A 21,136-nucleotide genomic window follows, 5' to 3' on the forward strand; every position below is an offset into this window, starting at 1 on the left:
GGTGTTTAGCGCCGTTTGTAAAATTAAAAACACCTGGGTGTATTTATATTCGGGGTTTCCAACCTACTGTTGCATGCTGGGTTTTGGATGTAGAGCTCTGTTCCCTTGCAGCCCTACGCAGCAATTTTATCTGCTCGGCTCTTGTAAGGCGATGTGCTTGGAAAGTATCTGCCGTTGGCTTGGAATTGCTCTCTCAAAAGCTGGTACAGTTGGGTCACTTCATGCTTCTCACTCGAGCTTGTAAAACATTTGCTTTTGTTTTGCTTTGTTTCTAGACATGGGTATTACTTGAATCATGTTTACTGTGAACCTACTTTCTACAGCTCTTAATTTTTGCTCTTCGTAGGTGAAGATTCTCTGCTCTTCTTAAAATTTTGTTCTTCAACTAGCCTAGTGAATGCTTCTGCAATTTCATGATCATTTTCTGCAGCACAGGCAAATGTTTTTTCCGTGAGGATTTCTGTACTGTAACTCCAACAATTTATGGCCAGTTGTGCCTTTACTTTTTTTCTGCCTATAAACACGTTTGTGAGACTGTTCCTAATTGCCAGCATTTCTCTTTCAGTTTGAGCAGTGTTGTGTTTCAGTGAGAGCTTTGAAAGAGCATAGGCTGGAAATCTTTGCGGTGAAGTGATCTCGTTAGTGCACACAAATTCCTATCTGCTGAAACCTTTGGATATTTCTTTTAAAACATTAATTTCTAAATACCTATTTAGGTCCCTAATCCACTAGCCAGTCAAGTGCCATGCTGTCCTTTTCAACATCTGTTTTATTTCTCCTTTTTTATTATTTCTCGGTGTCAAGGATCAATTTGTGTAGTGTCCTTGTTCTACAGTTACATCAACCTCTTCAAAAATACTTTCACAAATTATTATTCAGGCCTGGTTTTCATCTAGTTGGATGTTTTTCTAGTTACTTTGTTGACATGTAGGTCTGTGTTTTTGTTCTGAGGTGGGTTTTGCAAAATGATTTATTGAATAGACAGAATATCAGTGATTTGTGTGGTGGTGCAGTGGATTGCATTCTGGTCGGGAAAGCTGGATGATAACGTTTTTAATGTAGCAGTTTCATGCTCTCTGCTTACTCAGTTGTTGTGGGGGAGAGGTGGTCCTTACTGGTTCAGTCGCTGGAGGAAATGGCTGGTTATTAATGCAGCTAGTCAAATCCTCCGCTTGGAACATGCTGTTTTAACTAAAAATATTTGTGCAGAAATTTATCTATTCCATCAGATTTTTAACGGAGACATTGAAACATGTCACTTCTGATATGGCTTATTTTGACTTTCCAGTTTCATTGAATGATAATAATGAAATATTTTCACTTTATGGAATGAAATGTGTTTGATTATTTCATTTCATGAAGAAATTCCTCAAAATTTCCCATGATTGCACTTTTGACTACCTTTTCTATTTCACAAGAAATAATTTGTCATTTAAGGATACGACCTGTTCGTTCCGTCTGTTGTTGTTCTGTGGTTTCGCTATGACCAGAGAGGTTTTGCCAGACTTGGAAGGACTTGACTTGAAGGGAAATTCTTCTTTTTTGATGATATGGAATAGAATTGTGGTACAAGAATATTTGTGAGAGTATGTTTGATTCTTGGTAGTTAGAAAAGGCTAAACTAGATCACCACCTTTCTCAGGTCATACTCCACCTGCTGGGGGTTAACCTTCTGGTTTCAGTTCTGAGAATGAATGAACTCGAGGAATTTTAATTCCTAATCTGAGTCCAAAATGTCAAAACTAGCAGATTGGCATAATGTGATACTAAGACAGATGGAGTTTGCACTGAAAAATCAGTCGGTGGGTGGCGTTTGGCTGTGCAAATAAGGGAGGAAGAACTGTGTCGCGGGAAGCTGCTGCCTCTTTTGGTCAATTAATCTCTGCCCTGGGTGTGAATTACCTTGAGGATTTTGTTGGTCGTTACAGTTTGGCTACTGTAAGCGGTGGCACACAGCAAACAACAGTACAAGCGTGGCTACGACCGACATTGTTGAGTTCAAACTCCCACACTCAGCATTTTATTTAGTCGCTCAGATTTCTGGGTGGATGTCTTGCTTGGCAGCAGGCAAGATAACTGACTGGTGGCAGGGCAGGCACCGAGTGGCACTTGGTCCCTGCCACCACCCCAGTGTTTTCCCTTCCTTTGTCATTTTTGTGAAGGGGCTGTAGAGTTCAGGTATTTCATGATGTGCTGTGAAAGCTTTCACTGCCAGGCCACCACTTCAAATGCAGCCTAGCCTGAAACGTATTTTACATTTTTTTTTTAAATGTAACCATGGATTTCCAGGGTTTTTCCAGGGGCTCAGGTTCATGACACGGTGGGTGGCATCCCAGTCCCGCTGGACAGCAGTCCAGCTTCCGAAATGTTGCCTTTGGCAGTTGTTAAGGAATACGTAGTTCATGAAGCCTGAACTGTCGTTTGTCACCTAAATGTTGGCTTTTATGTCAGAATGTTTACGCTGGCAATGTACTGTAGGAAAGCACTGGTATCATGTACGCTTTGTGAAGAAATAAGGACCCGAGTGTCCAGAGTGAATTGCGTGGCACCTTTCAAAATACGTTTATGAGTGTTAGAAAAAACCAAAAGCTCAAACAAAACCCAAAAGCTCTTATCTTTTTATCTTTTTCTTTCATCACCCCTTTTTTGATATTTTTTTTAAATCATATAAATTGCCTCAAAATCTGTTTGAGGCACTTAATCTATGTAACTTTTTAAACCTGAGAGATAGGAGGAAGGCTAAACAAAAATGATGCATTTCTTTGAGTTGCAATTCTGTTTACTTCGGATTTACTGCGAAGGAGAGGAGGTCGTGTGAATTTGTCTTTCATCTGTACATGGGGTCTTGTGGTGGCCACTTCAATTCACCACAGGCACACTGGAAGCCGTTTCCTTCCTAGTGGAGGTTGTAAAGGCTTAGTTCCCGCTGGTGTCAGGCATCTGATCTACCTTCCCAGCTCCGCAGCCGTCCCCGATGGGGATCTCCTGGGAAGCGTGTGTAGAGGAAGCAGGTGCTGCAGCATTTGGGGTCCCTGCTCTGTCCAGTACCTCCCCAGTGCCTGTGGCACCCGCTGTCTCGGTGCTCCCAGAAGTGCCGCTGCTTCGGGTAGGAGGCAAAGGCGAGCTGTGAGCTGCCAGCGATGGTCTCTTTGCCAGAATTTCCAGCTTGTGCAATTGTACTGAACTTGCCTAAACTTTGTTCTTAAATGCTTCTTCATACAGTTTCTGTGGCCTCTTAACGGCTGCCGTAATCCATTTCAGGCTTGAGATGATTAATACATCTGTTTTCACACTGCTAGAACGAAAGGCATTGAACATGATTTATCTTGAGAGAGATTATTTAAAATAGAAGCCATATGGAAATTGTTGATTTGATTTCTGCTAGTTGAACTGTAAAAATATTGGTGAGTTATAGAAATGAGAAATTGCATATGGATTTTCTCTTACAAGTTCTTTTCCTTAGAAACCAAAATTCATGGCTGAAAATGGTTGAAACAGAGAAAAAAACCTTCTACTTGAAGACATATGTTTGGGGACAGACCGCTTTATTCCAGACTGCATTTGAATGACTTAATTGCTTGTAGCTACAGAAGCTTGGCACATACGAGTCATAGTTATTCTTCTCTTGCATGTTTTCGTGCATACTGTGTGAAGCCTAATTGTTCCAAGCTTACTTTATATATTCATGAATATTAACAGAAGATTGTAACAGAGTAGCCTGCTCATTTGGGGAATTGCTTCACATGCCCTGTCTCCTCTCCAAGATTTTACATGCCTTTTTTTTAATGATCACCTATTGTTCTCCTCCGGTGTTCCCCAAAATTTTCTGGATAAATCTGAATTGATGGACTGACAGCGGGTATGTATGAAAAGAAAGTGCCGGCCCCACTTCCCCCCCCCCCCCCCCCCCAAATTCCTGTGATGTTCAACTTCTGCCATCTTTGTATTTGAGAAAATAATTTGACCTGCTGAAAGCACCATTTTTGCAGGCAGGTTCCGCTGTGGCTGCTACATGACCAGTGCTGTCCACTGACAGGGGTTCTGCTGGTGTGAATGTGCCTTGGGACGGATGCAGCTAATGCCGTAGTGATCCTCTTCCTATAGAACGACATCTTACTTGAAGCTGTTTGTATGTCCTCTGAAGTTTTTGATACAGAGGATCCATGTGGTAGATTTCAGAAAATAAATAAACTTTACTGTTCGGAGTTTTCTATGAACAGCTATAAATACTAGCTGTAGTTAAATTAGCTGGGTTCTAAGGCCCCCAGCCAGTAACAACCATCCAGGAAAATCTGTGGGTTCAAAGTCTTGCAGTAGGTAACACCTACCTGATGTGATCTCACCAGTAGGAATGGGATCATCTGAAAATGAAGGCTTTCTCTTCAGTGTGGTCACCTCGAGGGAGCAGTGCTTTCTGCCGTGTGCAGGAGTACATCGCGCTGTATTTATTGACAGCAGGCTTATCTTTTGAGGGCTTTGTAGGCAGTTTAGTATCTTCTACCTGATGGTGATTGAATGCTGCATGTAAGAAAAGACATACTTAGTAATTCCTGGTGTTGTCTCCTGGGCTCCAAGCAGTCTCACCTTTGTGGCCTTCTCAGCAAGATTGGCTCTTACCTGTTCATTAGTACATTTCAGTTAATTTCTTTTCCATCAACTTGTCCAAAAGTGCCTTCAATTCACCTAACCCAGAGTTTCCTACAGTAAGGAGCTCCATGGCTCACCTTTGACCCTTTGTGTGAACAAAACCCTAATTTTATTTGTAGTTGTGAAGGCACGTTAATTCCATGTAGTTGGAGCTGTTTTTGAAAACGTACTTCCAGAAGTAGAGTAATTCTACAGATATACTTTCGAACACTAGCAGAGTATGCTTGATCTCTAGGTGGAATATACCTCTTTGCCAGGTCTGATCTTTTCTTAAAATAATTTTAAAATTTTTTAATTAAAAAAAATCTTGAACAGATTCAGGCTCGCACTGTTTCAGAGTGCTACAAACACAGACTTGACTTAGCTTTAGGAAAGTTAAACCTCAAAATTAGAAGAGAATAGACAAAGGCTGAAACTTCATGCCATACGATTTTTCTAATTGATAAAAAGGTCGGTTTGAGGAAGGCAAGGGAAATACTGTCTTGTCTTTTAACCTCCTACTTTGCTTCTGGTTAAATCACAACCTAGGATGAGATGGCAAAACCACTGAGTTTGGAAGTCAGTCAGTGCCAAGGGATGGGGTTCCTTATTTAATTGTTTGAATTTCACATCAGAACAAAGAATTACATGGTGAAAACACATTAGAATCTGCTTGGGGTGTGTTACAGACAAGCAAGATAATAAAAACGCTTCTTACTGTGAAAATACTGTTAAAAAGATGTAAAAGAACTGTATCTTTTCTTCAGACATGAAACATTTAATGTGAATTTCTTAAACCCAAATGTACTGCTAACTTACATTCTTATTAAGTGAGGCCCATGAATCTGAAGAATTGATTTGTTATGGAATATCAATAATCCTTTTATTTTTCTCTTTTAGAAATGTGCAACAGAAGAATGTTTCTTTTTTGAGCGTTTGGAATCTAATAACTATAACACTTACCGATCCCGGAAATACTCTGATTGGTACGTAGCACTGAAAAGAACTGGACAGTACAAACCTGGACCAAAAACTGGACCTGGACAGAAAGCTATCCTTTTTCTTCCCATGTCTGCTAAAAGCTGATTTCCATGGCAGGTTCTGAGCACATACGCCACACTACACTAAAGACGCTGAGTTTCTTACTCCTCTCCTAAGTAGCAAAAATATAAGCAATTATTTGCTGATATTAACTACTTTTGCAGATACCAGATTAAAACACGAATGTTTCATACTGTCTTTATATTGCTCTTTAAACCTGTTGTGCCGGTGTGTGTGTAGGTAATATTACTTGCAATGTTGAGACCTTTTCAGGATCAATAACACTTCTGTTTTCTACTAGGTATCTATGTAGAGCTATTTTATTTACATTATGTTTGATTTACAGAGTAAAGGAAAACAAATCTGATGCACACTTACAGCAATATTTACCTTTAGAAATTATTTATATTTCTGTAGCTTATTAGGGAATAAATAATTACTTTATAATAATTACCTAAAGAGAACATGAACAACTTTAATATGGTCTATGTAACACTACAGTAGTAATTCTAAATTATTAACATAATGAAATGTGAAACATATTGCTATCATGTAATGTTTCTATAGGACTCAGGCAGCTCCCTGTGGTATAGTTTGTAGAACATGCCTGTGTAGATAGCTGGGAACTCTTTCATGGTTATGTCAATCTTATCAAACCCTTCTCGGTATCCGTAAAGTAAGAGTTTAGCTACGTTGCTGGTGATGGGAGTTGTGTGTTTCGTCCTCACAAGCTCACCGAGGTCCATCCACTCACACCTCAGGCATTCCTGCTGGCAGAAGCTGATGCTGAAGGAGGAGGGCTGCAGGCGACAGATGATGTACATATCCGACTTCCCAAAGGCTCCGGGGTGTTTGTGTTGCTGTCTTATGCTTAGGATGGACTTGAACTCTGACTTGATGCCAGTCTCTTCAAAAACCTCTCGAACTGCTGTGTCTCCTAGGTGAAAACAGCACTCCTTACAATACATCTGAGAACAGCTTAGCATTCTTTAAACCTTCTGATCATAGAAAATCTCAAACTCAAAGCGTTCTGTTCTGCTTTGTAAGCTTTTCAAAGTGTAAGCCTGTTTGCTTGAACATAAGCATAAGCTAATTTTCTGGTCCCCAAACAAAACTAATTGCTTCATGCCTTTCTTGTGTATGCCCTTACGAAATGATGAAAGTAAGAAACTTCCAATAATACTGTACGGGGTGTGGTTTTGAAATGGATGTTCTGGCGGTTGCTGGCTCCACTGATCTCTTAATCCAAGGTAGCACTGCACCCTCTTTTCAGTCCTTTGAATCGTCTCTTTCCTGGCCTCTGTCTAGTTTCAGATTCAGACCCTGTGCAGCTAAACACCTATGCGTGTGTCAGATCACTTGATCAAATCCGTTTTATCGCACTTTGCCACAAGGTGTAACAAAATGGGTACAACTGTTGTTTGAAGAAAGTGAAAGTTGGCGCTAAGTCCTTTTCAAGATGCATCTTAAATGTCTAATGATATTTCACATATGCCATAATACCAGTATAGCACATAGCCCTTTCTTGCAGAAGACATGCTGCATCTGTGCCGCACGTGTACATTTTGTGTATGTCAACCAAAGTGATGTAGGGGTTAACATTCCTCAAAGCAAAAAAGCAGCCGTTAACTACAAGGGTCTAGAGGGTCTGTGTACTGCATTTACAGCCGGAGAATTACCCATCTATCCATTATTCTTCAAAACAGAAGATTTTTCTCTTGAATAATAACTTAAATTGAAGAGCCCAAATGAGATTTTTGATACTCCACTTATTTCCCCAAAGTCTGCAGTTTCATTGTAGTCAAGTCAAATCCTGTTTGCCTGGGGTAGCTACTGGTATGTAAAATACTAGCTTTTTCCAAATCTGTGTAAACTCATAGTTGTGTCTTGTGGTAAACGCATAGAGCTGTTTTGCAATGTTACCTGCTTCTGTTAGTTCATTTTCAGTAAGAAATGAGTGTATTGGCTTACTTCCAAAAGCAAAATACATTTTAAAAAAACTTGTAGAGATTTGCATTCTTAGGGAAGCTTGCATCTTGACACGTCAGAGGTGAAAAAACCCAGACGTTTTAGGGGTAGTTCCAAGTATTGTAAATAATTTGGACACACAATGGCTAGCAACATATAAACAAAATGATTTATCCAGCAGAGGCCAAACAGCTGTGTTAACGGCCCTGATTCTGCCTCGGCTCAACTTCCATCCTGCAATGGAATTAGCTGTGTAGTGGGTTTGGAGACCCATTAATACGTGGTGCCTGCAGAACATTTATGTTTGTGAGTTTATTACAGTATTAATTAGTTAAAAGGCTACTGCATATGGGGAAAGATACTCCTTTACCATTACTGACCCTCGGAGAGATTGCATTTATTTCCCAGGAAGGCCTCTGTGGTCCTCTGATTTAAAATAGTGGTTGTGAAGCAAACTCCCTGTGGCAAGTGGTTGTAGTAATAGGCAAGGGGCTGTGTTACACAAAAGTGGTCAAAGAAGGTAAACTGAGATCACGAGGAATGCTGAGGCAGCCTATGTTTAAGGAAAGGGAAATAATTAAGGATTTAATTTAAGCTTTGAACTTTGCTTTTAGATGAAGTGCCTTTTTCTGTTTCCCCTTTATTTAAATGTGTGTCTATGTATAAATACATATAAACATATAATGACCGTTAAACTAGAAGAAACACTAGGGCTTGAGTTTCAGAAATATTCAAATACAAAAAAGTGTGCACTTTGCTTAATCTGCATTATGACACTTCAGATTACTTGTGTGAGTCAGTTTGTACTCATTAAAGTAGGCAGCCATATATTCTGTCACGTCATATAATCACAGGATCTTCAAGCATTGTAATTGTGACTTTAATTTTAATTTGAAATTTAGTCTCTTGAATGACTGTGAGTTTATAAGGTTTGATGTAAGGATTAGGAAAGGAAAATTAAGCTCTATTATATATTATGCTTCACTAATTTATATCTTCTTGTAATATTAAGATGTGATGCAGAGAATTGTAACTTTTATTATTATATAGTTTAGTAGTAGCAGGAGGGGAGCTGTAAGAGATTTGTTTCCTCCCAGGTGTTTCTCAGTACCTACATCTAAGTTCCAGCCATAATCTCACCTGTTGCTTAAGGGATGGCCACTGGCTTACTAAGAGTGTTCCTCTGGGGAAGCTGTTGCCAGTGCTGCTGATTCTTTTTCCTCAGTACAAAAATCCCTCTGGTATCCCCTGGCCTACAGCTGCTCTCTGTCACAAGAAGTGAAACGGAGCCTGGCTAGACAACAGACATGGCATTTAGGTTTCTTCTGAAAACGTGAATCCATTTCACTATGTTAAATAGATTTACACTGTCAGGCAAGTAATTTTGACTTCTATCACCCCATCTGACAAAAAGACTTAAAGCATGAGTCATGAGTTATGAAAAATACACCTTGGCCACATCCTGCAAAGCAGAAACTTTCTCCACATATTGAAATAATGAACTGGAGTACAAGACCTCCCCACACATTGTTGTAGGAAGTCTGCTAAACCAGTAGATATTTCTAAGGTATGAATTGGTCAGTAAACCTGGGCTTGATGCCAAATTTGCCAGAGCTGTTGTATTGTTCCGAGTGACAGTTTTGAGTTCTGCGTTTTTGAGTTACTGGAACAGTATACTCAGATTTGAATACTGATGTGGGGCTAAATTAATGTGAGCAAATGTAACTTTTGAAAATAAGGCCTATATTTTAAAAATAATACCTAATGATACCTAATAATTACCCAGTTTATGGATCATATAATTTTAAGGGTTGTGGTACAAGGGGAAAAAGCCTAATTTTCTGTCTCTTCATAAACACCCTTGTTCATCCAGCTCTGAACCTAACTGCACAAGTGTTCATCATCACCTGTGCTATGCTGGGTGCAAACAATAGGTTTCCTCAAAGCAGCATGGCTTTTTAAAACGAGTACCTTGGGTCTCTAGTTCAAAGTAGGTGCCCGTAAGACTGAGGCACTGCCCTTCACACTGGTCCTGTGTCAACGAGCTCTTAGTCTAAACAAATCAAATGAATAAGGGTAGAAGGAAGCATTTAGTTCTGTTTTAGATATAAAAATGGAGAGTTGGAAACTTTTGCTCAGTCCATCATTGAGCTCACTGCCTTGGATTCCATTGTGAGCTGAGAGCTCACTTGCAGTTTTATTTGGGTTATATACCAATTACCTTAATCCCCTGCACTTCTGGCTCATATTACAGCATATCCAACAATTGTACAAAAAATAAGCTGGCGTCAAGCACTTACTTCAGAGAAATTGTGGAAAAGGGTAAATGTTACAAATAAAAAACTTCTATGCCCTGAACATAGTGTTACCCCATTACCATTAAGGTCATAGGATCACGTCACTTCATCTATTCACCATTAATTCGAAGAAGCGATTAGTCATAGGAGTGCTGTGGGTCACGATGTATTTCAGTGCTGTTAATGTCTTTATAATTCTGTTGACGTCTGACCCATTATCCTAGGACTTACCAATGTCTTCGCCTGGATTAGATAGTCCTCCTGGAAATTTCCATGCATTGATAGTCTGTATTGGAGGAAAAAAATATTAATGAAGTATGCAGCCTGTGCTGTACTTTTTAATATGAAGGAGACAATTAACATGTGACTTTTTTTTTTTTTGCATTGAAGTTGTAGTGTTGCAATTACTTTTACGAACATCAGTAAGGTTTTAAGTAGGAACTGCTTTGTTCTTGCTAATGTGATGATCAGAGGTATCTACAGTCTGTATGAATTATCAGAACAAACATCTACTGACTGAAAACACAAACTGTCTATCAGTCATTGGACAATGTTGCTGCTAGATAATTAGAGTAGTTGAATATTAAAAAAAGCTGCTATTGACAATATAATCTTATATTTAATCACTAATGTATTTCACTTCCATGGTTTTGGCTTTTAAAAAATGTCTATATATTTAATCTTACAAACCGGTATTATCATTGTAGTACTGTTCAATACTGCACTGGCTTTACGATGACCTTGTGTGTCTGTAATAACCATTTAGTGTAACTTGTCATTTGTTTTCATGGAATACAAAACCTGAGGCTTTGTGTGTGATTTATATATAGAAGCGTTTATTGAATTGCAATAAAGTTCAGTACTAAAAAGAGAATGTGAGGTGCAGACTTGGTGCTGTTACTGATATTGGTAAAGGAGTTCCTACATACCTTGCAAATGCACAAGGATTGTAGGCTTTACTGTTACGTCTATGTGTAACTATTTTTATTTCTTCCAGTATTGAAAGTTTATGTATGGAGAAGCTAACCTTCAACTAGAAATTAATGCAGTAAAAAGATACATTGTCAGGAAAAAAAAGGTAGCTTTTCTTGTACGTCCAGCAGAGAGGGAAGTTGTGTGCTTTCCAGTGATTGGAAACCCCACTGACTAGTTGGAAATGTGTTGGGTTTTTTTTTTTCTGGGCAGTCTTAAAGGGCTTGGATCAGAGTTTAAAGTAATAGATTAAAAATAGCACAGATGGAAAATACATACATTTGTTTATTGGCTTTCAGATTTGCTTTCAGTTCCTGGAAGTCTTTGTGTGCTGTGGAATTGTCCTTTCATGATTAAACCCAAACTGCTCTTAAAATTCCACTAGCTGCTTAAATATTTTTGTTTACGCTTTTGTATTAAAAGTCACCATTCTGGGGAAATTGTTCATTTTGTGGGGAAGGGGAAGGGAAGAGGAGTGGTGAAACTGACAGTGGGAAACAACTCTCTGAGCTGATTTGCTTGCACTAGAGATATTTTATGTGCTTACTGCACAAGAAATGTATACTTAATTTTATCTAGCCAATGAAAGAGAGGTATAAAGAGGTGAGTTGGAAACAATCACTTTTTTCTTTCTCATTCCTCACTCACTGCGCTGTCAGCTTTGTTCTGGAAAAGTAAGTTGAAATAGTTGACCTGGAATATACCCATCCCACTTCTCAGAACGAGCTGGAGGGAAGAGTGGTGCCAGGCTGGTCCTCTTCCTTTTTGGGGCCAGAGGCTAAGGAGGTAACACCCGGTGAGTATGCAGTGGACCTAGAACCTGAATTAGAGCATCTGATGTGTCATTGTAAAACTGGATAGAGCTGTCTGCACTTAAAATGGTGGTGGGTGAGCTTTAACAAAACCACAGTGTGAGGAAGTTAAACCTTAAGCCTCCTGGGCTTAGGAAACTACTATTTCCTTCTGAATATGCATAACATGCAGTTGCCATTTTTAGTCTGAGAACTGTTTAAGATACTAAAAGGTAAGCATGCAGCTTTATAATTTTTGTGCACATGAAAGGCAAAATAAATGTAGCATTTTTGCAGTGTACAATTTGCTGTTCTGTTCCTGGAGACTCTCTAGAACTGGAACCACTTGGGGAGCTTACAGCCTACCTGCTGGATTTATGCTTTAATTGGTAATTAACTGAATGTAAGCCTGAGGGTCCTGCTATAAAGTTGTGGAAATTTTACTTTATGGAAAGTAAAATTATAAGATCAATAGTTTACAGGAAACAAGAAAAAGGTGTTTCTCTTCCTCTGCACTCTTGTGTTACAAATTCAGCATGTTATATGATTGAACCTGCCAATGAAGACATCCTTTCATTGCCGTTCACTAGCTGTGTTGTAGTTGCCAGTGAACTGACGTTTTGGGTCCTGAGAAGGAATGTCTTAGTAACTGTTTCAGGAAAAACAGAAAAATGCACCAAGGGAGATTTTGATCTAGTTTTTACTACATAAAATGAAAATTATGCATCCAAGTATATTTCAGTCTATGTATGTAAGATTTGATTGTTTCCACCTTAAAATTGCAGTTAATCTCACTGTATCAGAGACATTTTCCTGTAATTTACAAATGAAAGCATAATGGAATCTAAGTATACTTTAAATGGAGTAGCACAGCCAACTACTGAGCTATTGAGCTTTCTGCGCTTGCTGTATTAAAACGTAGGTTAGCCTGATAGAGGCTAACACAGAGGCTAAGCCATTACCAGTGATGGATGCTTGGTTACCTCAAGCCACATCACACCACCCACCACCACCACACTAATACTCTCTGGTTTGGCATTTTCAGTAGTGAGGTCAAGCACTTCCGTTTGTGAGAAATTAATGATCTTTACACCTGCTGTACTAAGGTGGTCTCCAGGTCATGGCCAACCATGTTACTGCTTATTTAAAGCCACAGATATGCCTGGAATTTTCAAACCAAACAAATTCAGAATCCTTCTCCCAAAATCTGCTTTGAGACAGAGGTCTGCATGGATCCAAATACAAGATCAGGGACTCTTCCGTCAGTTACAGGAGGAAACAGAAAGCTCAAAGCAGAAAGAATACTTAATTCTGCTGATTCAATCATCAGTTATAATTACCAACAAAGCTGTTGATTTTCAAAGTCTTATTTCAATCTGTTGATAGACGTATTCCAAGACACTTGTAAAAGGAAGTAACTTTTAACTTGTCACAGTTTTAGACTGTGAAAATACCTTTGTTTGGTACTAGAGTAAGCTTACCTAAATGAACTTCTCTATTTTATAATTCTGTAACAAACTTACCCTATTTCTGTCTTGTACAACCAACACCTTTCCAGTGCTTTCATCTAGAACAGCACCTAGTAGACAGATAATATTGAAAAAGATGAAGTGTTAAGAGAACTATGTTCAGTCTTAACAACCATAATTTAACATGTTTTGATAAAGCAGAACAAACCCCTAATGACACTCAGTTTACAGTTAGTAAGATTTGTAGGGATGAATTGCAGAAAGTGGTTTGTTGTTGGAAACCTGATACACAATAAAATATGAAAAGAGGTTAAGTATCCTGTATAAAAATTCAAAGCTAGCAGTATCAAGATAAATACTTTCCACATTTAAAGTTCCAGATTAGGCAAGAAATGTAAAGAATAATTCACTTGTGTTAATATTACCAGAACTAAAGAATGCAAGATCAAGACATCATCCACATAATCTAGCAAGGCTGCTTGCTTCAGCAGAGACGTGCGTGTAAGCTTGCTCAAATAACAGAAGTTTTTCCAGTGGCTCTGGCTGAATAGCCACAATGGGTAAGAACTTCAGTGAAACTGACAAAACTGCCTGCTGTAGTGAAGATGTGAGCATTTTCTGGTTAATAACACACAAAGCGTAGTACTAGTGCGCTGACTGTACTAATCATGTTCAACTGGCTGACTGACTAGTCAGTCACTGTAGTACCCAGCTAAGTGCTCATGACAGGTACTGCACAGTAGACTGAGTCAAATTGTTAATCAAACAGCATTGCTTCCAAAAAGTGACACTTTTACTTGATTAAAAAAATAAATCAGGACATATGACTGAAAAGTTCAGCTTTTCCTTGTGTCCATGACTTTCTCCCATAGATTACATGTTTTCCTACTTTATAAAATCCAAGTGCTTTCATGTTTCATCATCATGTCACGCTCACTAGTCATATTTAAAAAATGTCTTCCCTTTAAAACAAGGATTTTTCTCAGATTGTAAAGTGCACTGTGGTGAGCAGAATGAGTACTGTGGTGTAGCTTACCAGGCTCTTTTCCACATCTGTCATGCATGGGTTTCAAATTAGTAGTTAATGATTTTAAAAGTGATGTCATTTTACAGCAGGAGGAAGAGTATATGGACAGAATTGTGATGATAAATGCATTTAAAATGCTACAGGGAAGTATTTCCACAGAAGGGAATTATTAAGGAATGAGTGTCCAGCTCAAAATATCCTCTGTATTTTAATAATACATGGCAGACTTATGTGTAGGAGGAATATTTAAAAGATGAAATACCAATCTTCTTTCAAGATATGTCAAAGGACGTGCTTTAAGAGGGTAGTCACATATCTGCCTGCCTGTGGCTTGTGACTTTATGATTTCATTCCTCCTGTAAATATTTAGTAGTGTCCACGTTCAAGTACTGTACTGATTAAAAGAGGGAACAAAATAAAAACAGGGGCAACTTTGATGCATGCTGTGATTACAGGGCTTATTTTCTACAAAAGCCATTCTTCGGCCAAGTGGTTTGCTGAGAGCAAGGACGACTGCTTAAGACAGGAAACTGCAGTTTGAATCAAACAGCAAGAACGTTTTTCTCTCTCCTCTGTTCCACAGAAATCGATGCCTGTGAATGTAATTTTTGGCAGTGAAATTCTCTGTGAGATGTCCAGAATCTCTACTAGATGATACCCAAGTCCAAAACAAGAAGAAAGGAAAAACACTAACGGGATTTGCTGTCTGGTCTCATTTTCTCAAGTGTAACTCAGGAGTCCCTCTGCTGAACCTCACTTGGTTGCAAAGGTTGGCTGCGGGTGCTGAACTGTGGTTTTAAAAACTCTCCCTCTTGCTACAAATGTGGTGGTACCTGGAGCTTTAAATCATCCCATGCCGGGATGACTTGCTGGAAAGGTTTACACTTGTAACCTAATAAAGTAATCACTACTTGAACACTGCTTTATTTTGAATGTTCTCTTTTGGGAAATAGGTAAGAAAAATATTTTTTTAAAAATTCCCTTTGACAACGCAAGACAACAAGTTATGGAGAGGAAAAAATACCTTCTACCGGTTTCATTTATGACTGATGTAAACATGTGAAAAGATGTTCAGCATTGAAAAGTACTTGTCATTCAGGTAATGAGTGCACACGACTGCTTGCATTGTAAAGATCCGCAGACAGGAACAGGTATTACTTTGTAACAAACACTTTGGAAACTGCTTTTAAATCACTTTTGATTCCTTGGACCATGTAACCGTCTTCCTGTGAGTTTGACATTTATGCAGCTGCTCATTTTACACATCTTCCTTAAGTAACAGGACTGGCCAAGGCCGATGATTGTGTGTGGAGACCCTTCTCTCTTTCCAACTCGACTTTTGTTTCAACTAGATTAAGGTAGGTGAGGCAGAAAAGAATTACTTCTACTTTTCTTCCTCTCCTTTTACTTTCTTTCCTCAACTTGTCTTCCTCTTGCCATTGTTATGTGGCATATTTACAAACATGTCACTTTCTGGATCACAGACCTCTTCCTCTGAGGAGGCAGAGAATTTTGGAAACGCTTTTCAAAAACATCTTAATCATTACATAAACCATTAGCTTTTTTGTACCTTAACATATTTGGAACATCCTGCCGCCTACAAACGGATGCAGTTAAGTGAGTTGGAAGACACATCACATGTTCCACTATTTCTAAACAATAATGGCCAAGCCCAATGAGTAACATTTGCTACTCTCTGCTTGGCGACTCTGATCTAGTCTGGCAAAGTATGACCTGACCTTGCTTATTCACACCTTTGTCATCACTTGGCTGGATGATGCTGCGGCACTAGCACTGGCTGTGCAGCCTTTGCTGTGTGAGAAACTCCAGACAGGATGAAAACCAGCTGCCGGTCTACTTGGCAATGCAGGCTTGCTACCTACTATCCACTTGCTGTGCTGGCTTCCCGCAGGCCAGCAGATCACTTGCAACATCTCTGCTTTTCTTTTTCGGGATGCTCAAGGGACTAAGTTCTGTATTTAACTGACTGGCTACAGCTTTGACATGAAGGCTCGGCAGCAGTGAAAATGCCTAGGGTTTGGCACATACACGCAATAGAAATGCACATTTTTAAATAATTTAATATTTCAATAAAATTAATTTGAAATAGACGGAAGCCCTTTCACTAGCCAGGCTGTTGCTGCTGAAGTAGAAAGACAATGGAATAACATATGCCAGGTAGTATCCACAATGCTTAGTGTATTCTTGGGATGTGTTGCAGATCCGCTGAGAATGAGTGGAATGAGGAGGGAAAAAACCCCAAACGCTGCAGTCATCATTTCACACACAGAAATCTGTCTGTTCACCTGCCCAAATGTCTTCCTTAAGTCTTTACCTCTTTTAAAGAAACCCCCAATAATGAATAAAAATATATTTTTGAAACGTGGTTTGAAAAGCGATAGCAAAGAATACATACATTGTATGTTGTGCAATTTTAAAATCTGTGCAGTAGATTATGAAATCCATATACCTGCATTTATGATACTTTTTTCTTTCCTCACAGTTTTTTCCTACTAGCAGAGTGCAAATTGTTTCAAAGTACAAAAGCAAATTATGCACTGAAAGTGCTTCTCAGAGTTCCAATTTTTCTTGTATTAAGTCCTTCCTGATGACCATCGGGGTCACGACACATCTATCACATGATTTTCTTTTAAATAGCACTTTCAGCTATGCAAAACCTACTTCAGAAAATTCCCCTTTCAGTTAGTCATATTTCCCCAAACATGCAAGTTATAAATGTAAGGAGCAACACGGTGCTTTTGCTGGGAGAATGCATTGCCTTACTCGAGTTTAATACCACATATTTTAATGGTGAGGTTTTCATACCTCAGGAAAACATGCTCTGACATGTCGATTGAAAAAATCCAAGTTTGTCTTCAGTTTATACCCTGCCCTCTGCTGGCTTTGTAACGCAGAACTCCCAGTACTGACAGTAGTAGCCCTGTTTGGTAATCAGAGGCGGTTTCTCTAAAACTTACTTTCACCTGACCTGCTGCTGCAGAGAATAATGCAACTTTTCAGAGTCCTTCCTAACTAGATATTTCAAATGGCTATTTACGGGTCTTAACACCACTTGGTGAAGAATTAATGTCCAATACAGCCCCTGCAGACCAAGGACAAACGAGTCAAGCTTTTAACGGCAGGTATTTGCTGTCCCTCTGCTGTAACTGCGGGGTGTTCCACAGTCTTTACCAGGACGCTAGGGGTCCAAACCAGCCTCCGGATTACAGGAGATGACTGAGTGATGAGACAGCTAATTGCGTATCTGTGGAAGACTGCTGTGAGAGGGGACAAAACCATTCAAATTTAGTGCCACTGAGCTCAAGTTGACTGTATTTTTCTCCCATCAGTTCCTTGTCCTGCACTGTATGAAAAAAAAAGGGGAACTGTTGTACCAAGTTCCTTGGGAATTTCCTCAGTTTTTAGAGCAACTCCTTTCCTACCATGGTTGTGTGACGTCTAGATGGGTAAGAGTATGGTGTCTGTTTGTAAAGAGATGCCCGTCTGTTTGTAAAATGTACTTGTTTGGGTTATGGATTTCTAGGCACAGCTTAGAGGAGCTTTTAGACTCTTGTAATTTAGGCCAACAGTTGCGCTAGCTCCTGAACAATCCCTGTTAGAGGAGCTTTTAGACTCTTGTAATTTAGGCCAACAGTTGCGCTAGCTCCTGAACAATCCCTGTTGGGTCAAGTTTGCCCTATTTACAGACCTTAACTTGAGCATAGCTTAGGCAGATGCATATAATAAGCACCTACAGTAAGGAGAGGGAGCAGAGAAGTGATTTTTTTCCCCTAAGAAGACTGTAGTTACTTCTTCACTTTTAAAAAAACTGCTTGAACCTTGAAATCCTACCTCTCTTCTCACCTGCAAGGTGAAAGCTGAAAGCCAACAAGTTTCTCAAAACAGCATTTAAAAACTGTGAGTTAAAATTTTAAAGCTTCAGGACATTTTCTTCTCCCTGAGCTGTTGAAAATTTTCTCAAAGTGGAATTGTTTTGAGAAACCTCTTTCTGGGCCTGTTTTTAGCTACAGGCACAGTCACGAATGACATGCTTCGCTTTGTAAAGTTACCGGATTGGTAAGTGGCTGGCATCCACGTGCTGGCTGTGCAGAGGCACAGCTGATTTCCTACTGAACCTAATTCTAAGGGCTCGTTCAAAAGGCTTTTCATGGGTGTGACCACTTTTGTAACTAACCTGCGACTCCCAGCTGGTGGGTGGCATACCCTGGCAGCCTGCTGGGCCCTTCTCCCAGCCACAGCGTCAGGGTGGACGAGCCTTGCTCAGCATGGTGGAAGGCAAAGCCTTGCGAAGCGGCGGCCGCCACAAATCTGCTCTGGAAGATGGGGACGTGCAACCAGACGGCGACACGGCCTTCCTCCTGCCACCGGGCCACCGCGCCTGTGAGAGAGCAAGGTAAGGAGGGTAAGAGAGAGCAAGGCCACTGCCACTGCTCAGAGACCCCCCTTGCCCTTGCTCTTTCTCATTTTAAACCTTGTCCCTGCACAACAGCTGGGATTTACATGTGAAAATCTGTATTTTCACCTCATTTACCACAGAGCCCAACGAGAAACACATCAGTGGCGACACGATGCGTGCAGGCACTGCCAGCTCAGCACTGTCCCTGTGTTAGTGCATAAAACGCTGGCTTTTATGGCAGCGTTACCGTAAGGCACAGGGAAATGGACCTCTGCTCGCTTCCAACACCTCTGCCAGCGGCCTCCACCGCACGGCTTCGTGGTGTGCGGAGGCGGCCATCGCCCGCCCGCCCAGCGCTGCCAGGCGGCCAAGGGGAGACCCGCCGCCACCCCCCGCTGCCCCAGGGGCCCGGCCCGGCACTTGCCCCGCAGCCACCGCCCGAAGGCGGCCGGCTCCAGGCGGAGGGGACGGCGCAGCTCGGCCAAGTCCACGCTCACCCCCCCGAACCTGTCCGGCCGCGCCCGCAGCCCCGCCAGGGCGCCCCAGCCCCGCGCCCGCCGTAGCGCCGGCCCCAGCCTCGCCATAGCGCTGCGCAGGGCGGGAAGTGGCCGCCCCCGGGGCGGTGCCGGCCTCTGCTCCCGGAACCGCTCGGCGGCAGCCGGCGCGGCAGCATGTCCGCCTCCTCCAGAAGGAAGAGCAAGGGGCGGCCGGTCCCGGGCGCCGGCGGCTCCCCACGGGCTGCCCCTCCCGGCGCTGCCGAGGGCGGGCCGCTGGCGCTGGGCGTCGCCGACGCCGTAGAGGCAGGTACGGGGGTATGGGCGGCGGGGACGGGCTGGCGCCTGCCGCGGCCCGGCGAGCTGAGGGCGGCTCGTTTAAAAATGGGTCCCTGCAACACCGGGCTCCCGCTCCACGCCGTCCTTCCGCGCTCCGCGGTCGCCAGAGCGGGCCCGAGGGGCTGCCCCATCCCTCACGGAGACGGGGATCCGGGGTGGGGGGTGGCGTGGCGTGGCGTGTCTCTCAGGCGAGGTCGGCTGAGTACCCGTGAAATTCGCGTTTTGTTGCGGTGCCGCGGAGTGATGACCGCCGCAGAAGGGTCCCGCTGGGACGGGGTTACAGATCCCGCAAGCAGCAGCCGGCGCCCAGGGGTGTTGGAAGAGCTGTCCCGCTGCAGCGCGGTTTCCCGCCAGAGGGTCCCTGCGCCTCCCCCACGGCTGGGCGCTGCCTCCCCTGAGGGCTTGGAAGGGCTTTGTTGTTTGTACGGGTTGGGGAACGCTGAATTCATCTGATAGGTAGCAAAAACCGATGTATTTTCTCTCCTGAAAATGTTAGGAGATGACAAAGTTCCAAAAATGTTACAAAGACTCCTCGCCCAGCTGTCGCTGAGTAGCATGAAGTCTGCAAACATATGCATAGGTCGCCCGGTCTTGCTCACCTCTGCTGATGGGCGACAGGAGGTGAGACTTTCTTGTTCCTACAAGGGCTTTTCTTCTGCTTTCAGTGTGTTCCTGTTGCATTAAATGGGGACCAAAATAGAGCATGCATTGAGATAGTGAATATGCTTTTTCCGTGTTTTATGCACTGTAGGTACATCTTTATTCTCAGTAGTGGGAAAAAACCATGCTGCTGATGTTTTCTTTTGCCCCCAAGAAATTTATAAGTCCTGTGTGAATATATATATTATATATGGTATATTATAAATGCACGCATATCTTCTACTTGCAAAGAGAGTATAGCCCTTTACTCTTCATTGATTTGTAGCATTTCCTAGTCAGCACAGTGTGTGCATCTGTGTCATCTGCAGAATGTGTTGTGTCCTGGTGGAATTTTTTTATCTCCTTTGTAGGCAAAATATAACCTCTTCCTTCTTGAAAAGTGTCTTACAATATCTTAAAAACTCAGTGCTACTTGCGTCTTACTCTGTGGCACCAGGTTTTAACCTAATCCTTCTTCCTCCTCAGCTCATGTTTTTCATAATAAAACATTGCTTACCTTAACTGGAGTACTGGAAATGATGGGGGAGAATCTCAACTGACAGTTGTTTGCTTTGAAACTCTTCCTAGGTTTGTACTGCGTGGCCCACTGCAGGCTTTCCAGGTGGGAAAGTTGGGCTGAGTGAAACCACGCAGAAGAACTTGAGAGTAAATCCAGGTGATGCTGTCACTGTGCAGCCCGTGACTGGTGCAGTCATCCAGGCAGAGGAAGTCGATGTAAAGTTGAGGTATGGAACTTGCTGTAATGTAGTGCCATGCCGTGCCGTGAGGTGTCTGCTTTGCACTGCAGACTCTTACCTCTTGGAAGATGCTATTTTTCTCTCTTGCTTTGATGGAATTAGTACCCACACGAAGTCAAATGTTTAGTAACTGTTGGCTAACTGCTGCTAACTGGTGCCTCCTCTGTGGGCAGTGGATTGGCTCAGCTGTTGCACAAAATCTCAACTAAGGAGTGGTGCTGTTGTGAAGAATATAATTAGACTAAGCTCATTAGTTTATTTATTTATTAGTTTATTAGTGTAGATTCTTCGTTTTATG

General features: G+C 41.6%; 3 protein-coding genes across 8 annotated transcripts in view; 2 read left to right on the forward strand and 1 right to left on the reverse strand.

Moving 5' to 3' along the window:
* Positions 1 to 5,845, forward strand: part of FGF2 (fibroblast growth factor 2) — a 29,467-nt gene extending 23,622 nt beyond the window's left edge. The window contains exon 3 of the mRNA XM_040611812.1: positions 5,527 to 5,845. Coding sequence (XP_040467746.1) covers positions 5,527 to 5,712 — 186 coding nt within the window. The 3' untranslated portion in view covers positions 5,713 to 5,845. The remainder of the gene's footprint in view (positions 1 to 5,526) is intronic.
* Positions 5,846 to 5,973: 128 nt separating this feature from the next.
* NUDT6 (nudix hydrolase 6) lies at positions 5,974 to 19,253 on the reverse strand. Of its 3 annotated transcripts, XM_040611595.1 has the most exons (5): positions 19,033 to 19,253; positions 18,387 to 18,590; positions 13,219 to 13,274; positions 10,164 to 10,218; positions 5,974 to 6,604 (listed from the first exon to the last, which is right to left on the reverse strand). In XM_040611595.1, the coding sequence occupies exons 1-5, from the start codon at positions 19,190 to 19,192 to the stop codon at positions 6,216 to 6,218; spliced, it is 864 nt and encodes a 287-aa protein (XP_040467529.1). In that variant the 5' UTR covers positions 19,193 to 19,253; the 3' UTR covers positions 5,974 to 6,215. The 3 variants fall into 3 exon arrangements, with proteins under 3 accessions (XP_040467529.1, XP_040467445.1, XP_040467618.1); XM_040611511.1 differs by lacking the exons at positions 13,219 to 13,274; positions 19,033 to 19,253 and having other exon boundaries at positions 18,387 to 18,525; XM_040611684.1 differs by lacking the exons at positions 13,219 to 13,274; positions 18,387 to 18,590; positions 19,033 to 19,253 and adding an exon at positions 11,598 to 11,720.
* A 26-nt stretch (positions 19,254 to 19,279) lies between these two features.
* The window catches only part of SPATA5 (spermatogenesis associated 5), a 175,975-nt gene continuing 174,118 nt past the window's right edge, over positions 19,280 to 21,136 (forward strand). For all 4 annotated transcript variants that reach the window (XM_040610959.1, XM_040611128.1, XM_040610874.1 and 1 more), the window contains exons 1-3: positions 19,280 to 19,412; positions 19,938 to 20,062; positions 20,669 to 20,826. In XM_040610959.1, the coding sequence (XP_040466893.1) occupies positions 19,280 to 19,412; positions 19,938 to 20,062; positions 20,669 to 20,826 (416 nt within the window). The remainder of the gene's footprint in view (positions 19,413 to 19,937; positions 20,063 to 20,668; positions 20,827 to 21,136) is intronic.

Source organism: Falco naumanni, chromosome 1 (genome assembly GCF_017639655.2).
Source record: "Falco naumanni isolate bFalNau1 chromosome 1, bFalNau1.pat, whole genome shotgun sequence".
In the NCBI taxonomy this organism is placed as follows: Eukaryota; Metazoa; Chordata; class Aves; order Falconiformes; family Falconidae; genus Falco; species Falco naumanni.

Coding starts and splice junctions, on each gene's coding strand:
- NUDT6 (XM_040611595.1), bottom strand. CDS start 19,192: ATGGCGAGGCTGGGGCCGGCGCTACGGCGGGCGCGGGGCTGGGGCGCC. Junction 10,219..13,218: donor TTGTACAAGACAGAAATAGG/GTAAGTTTGTTA, acceptor CCTCCAATACAG/ACTATCAATGCATGGAAATT. Junction 6,605..10,163: donor TAATCCAGGCGAAGACATTG/GTAAGTCCTAGG, acceptor GTTTTCACCTAG/GAGACACAGCAGTTCGAGAG.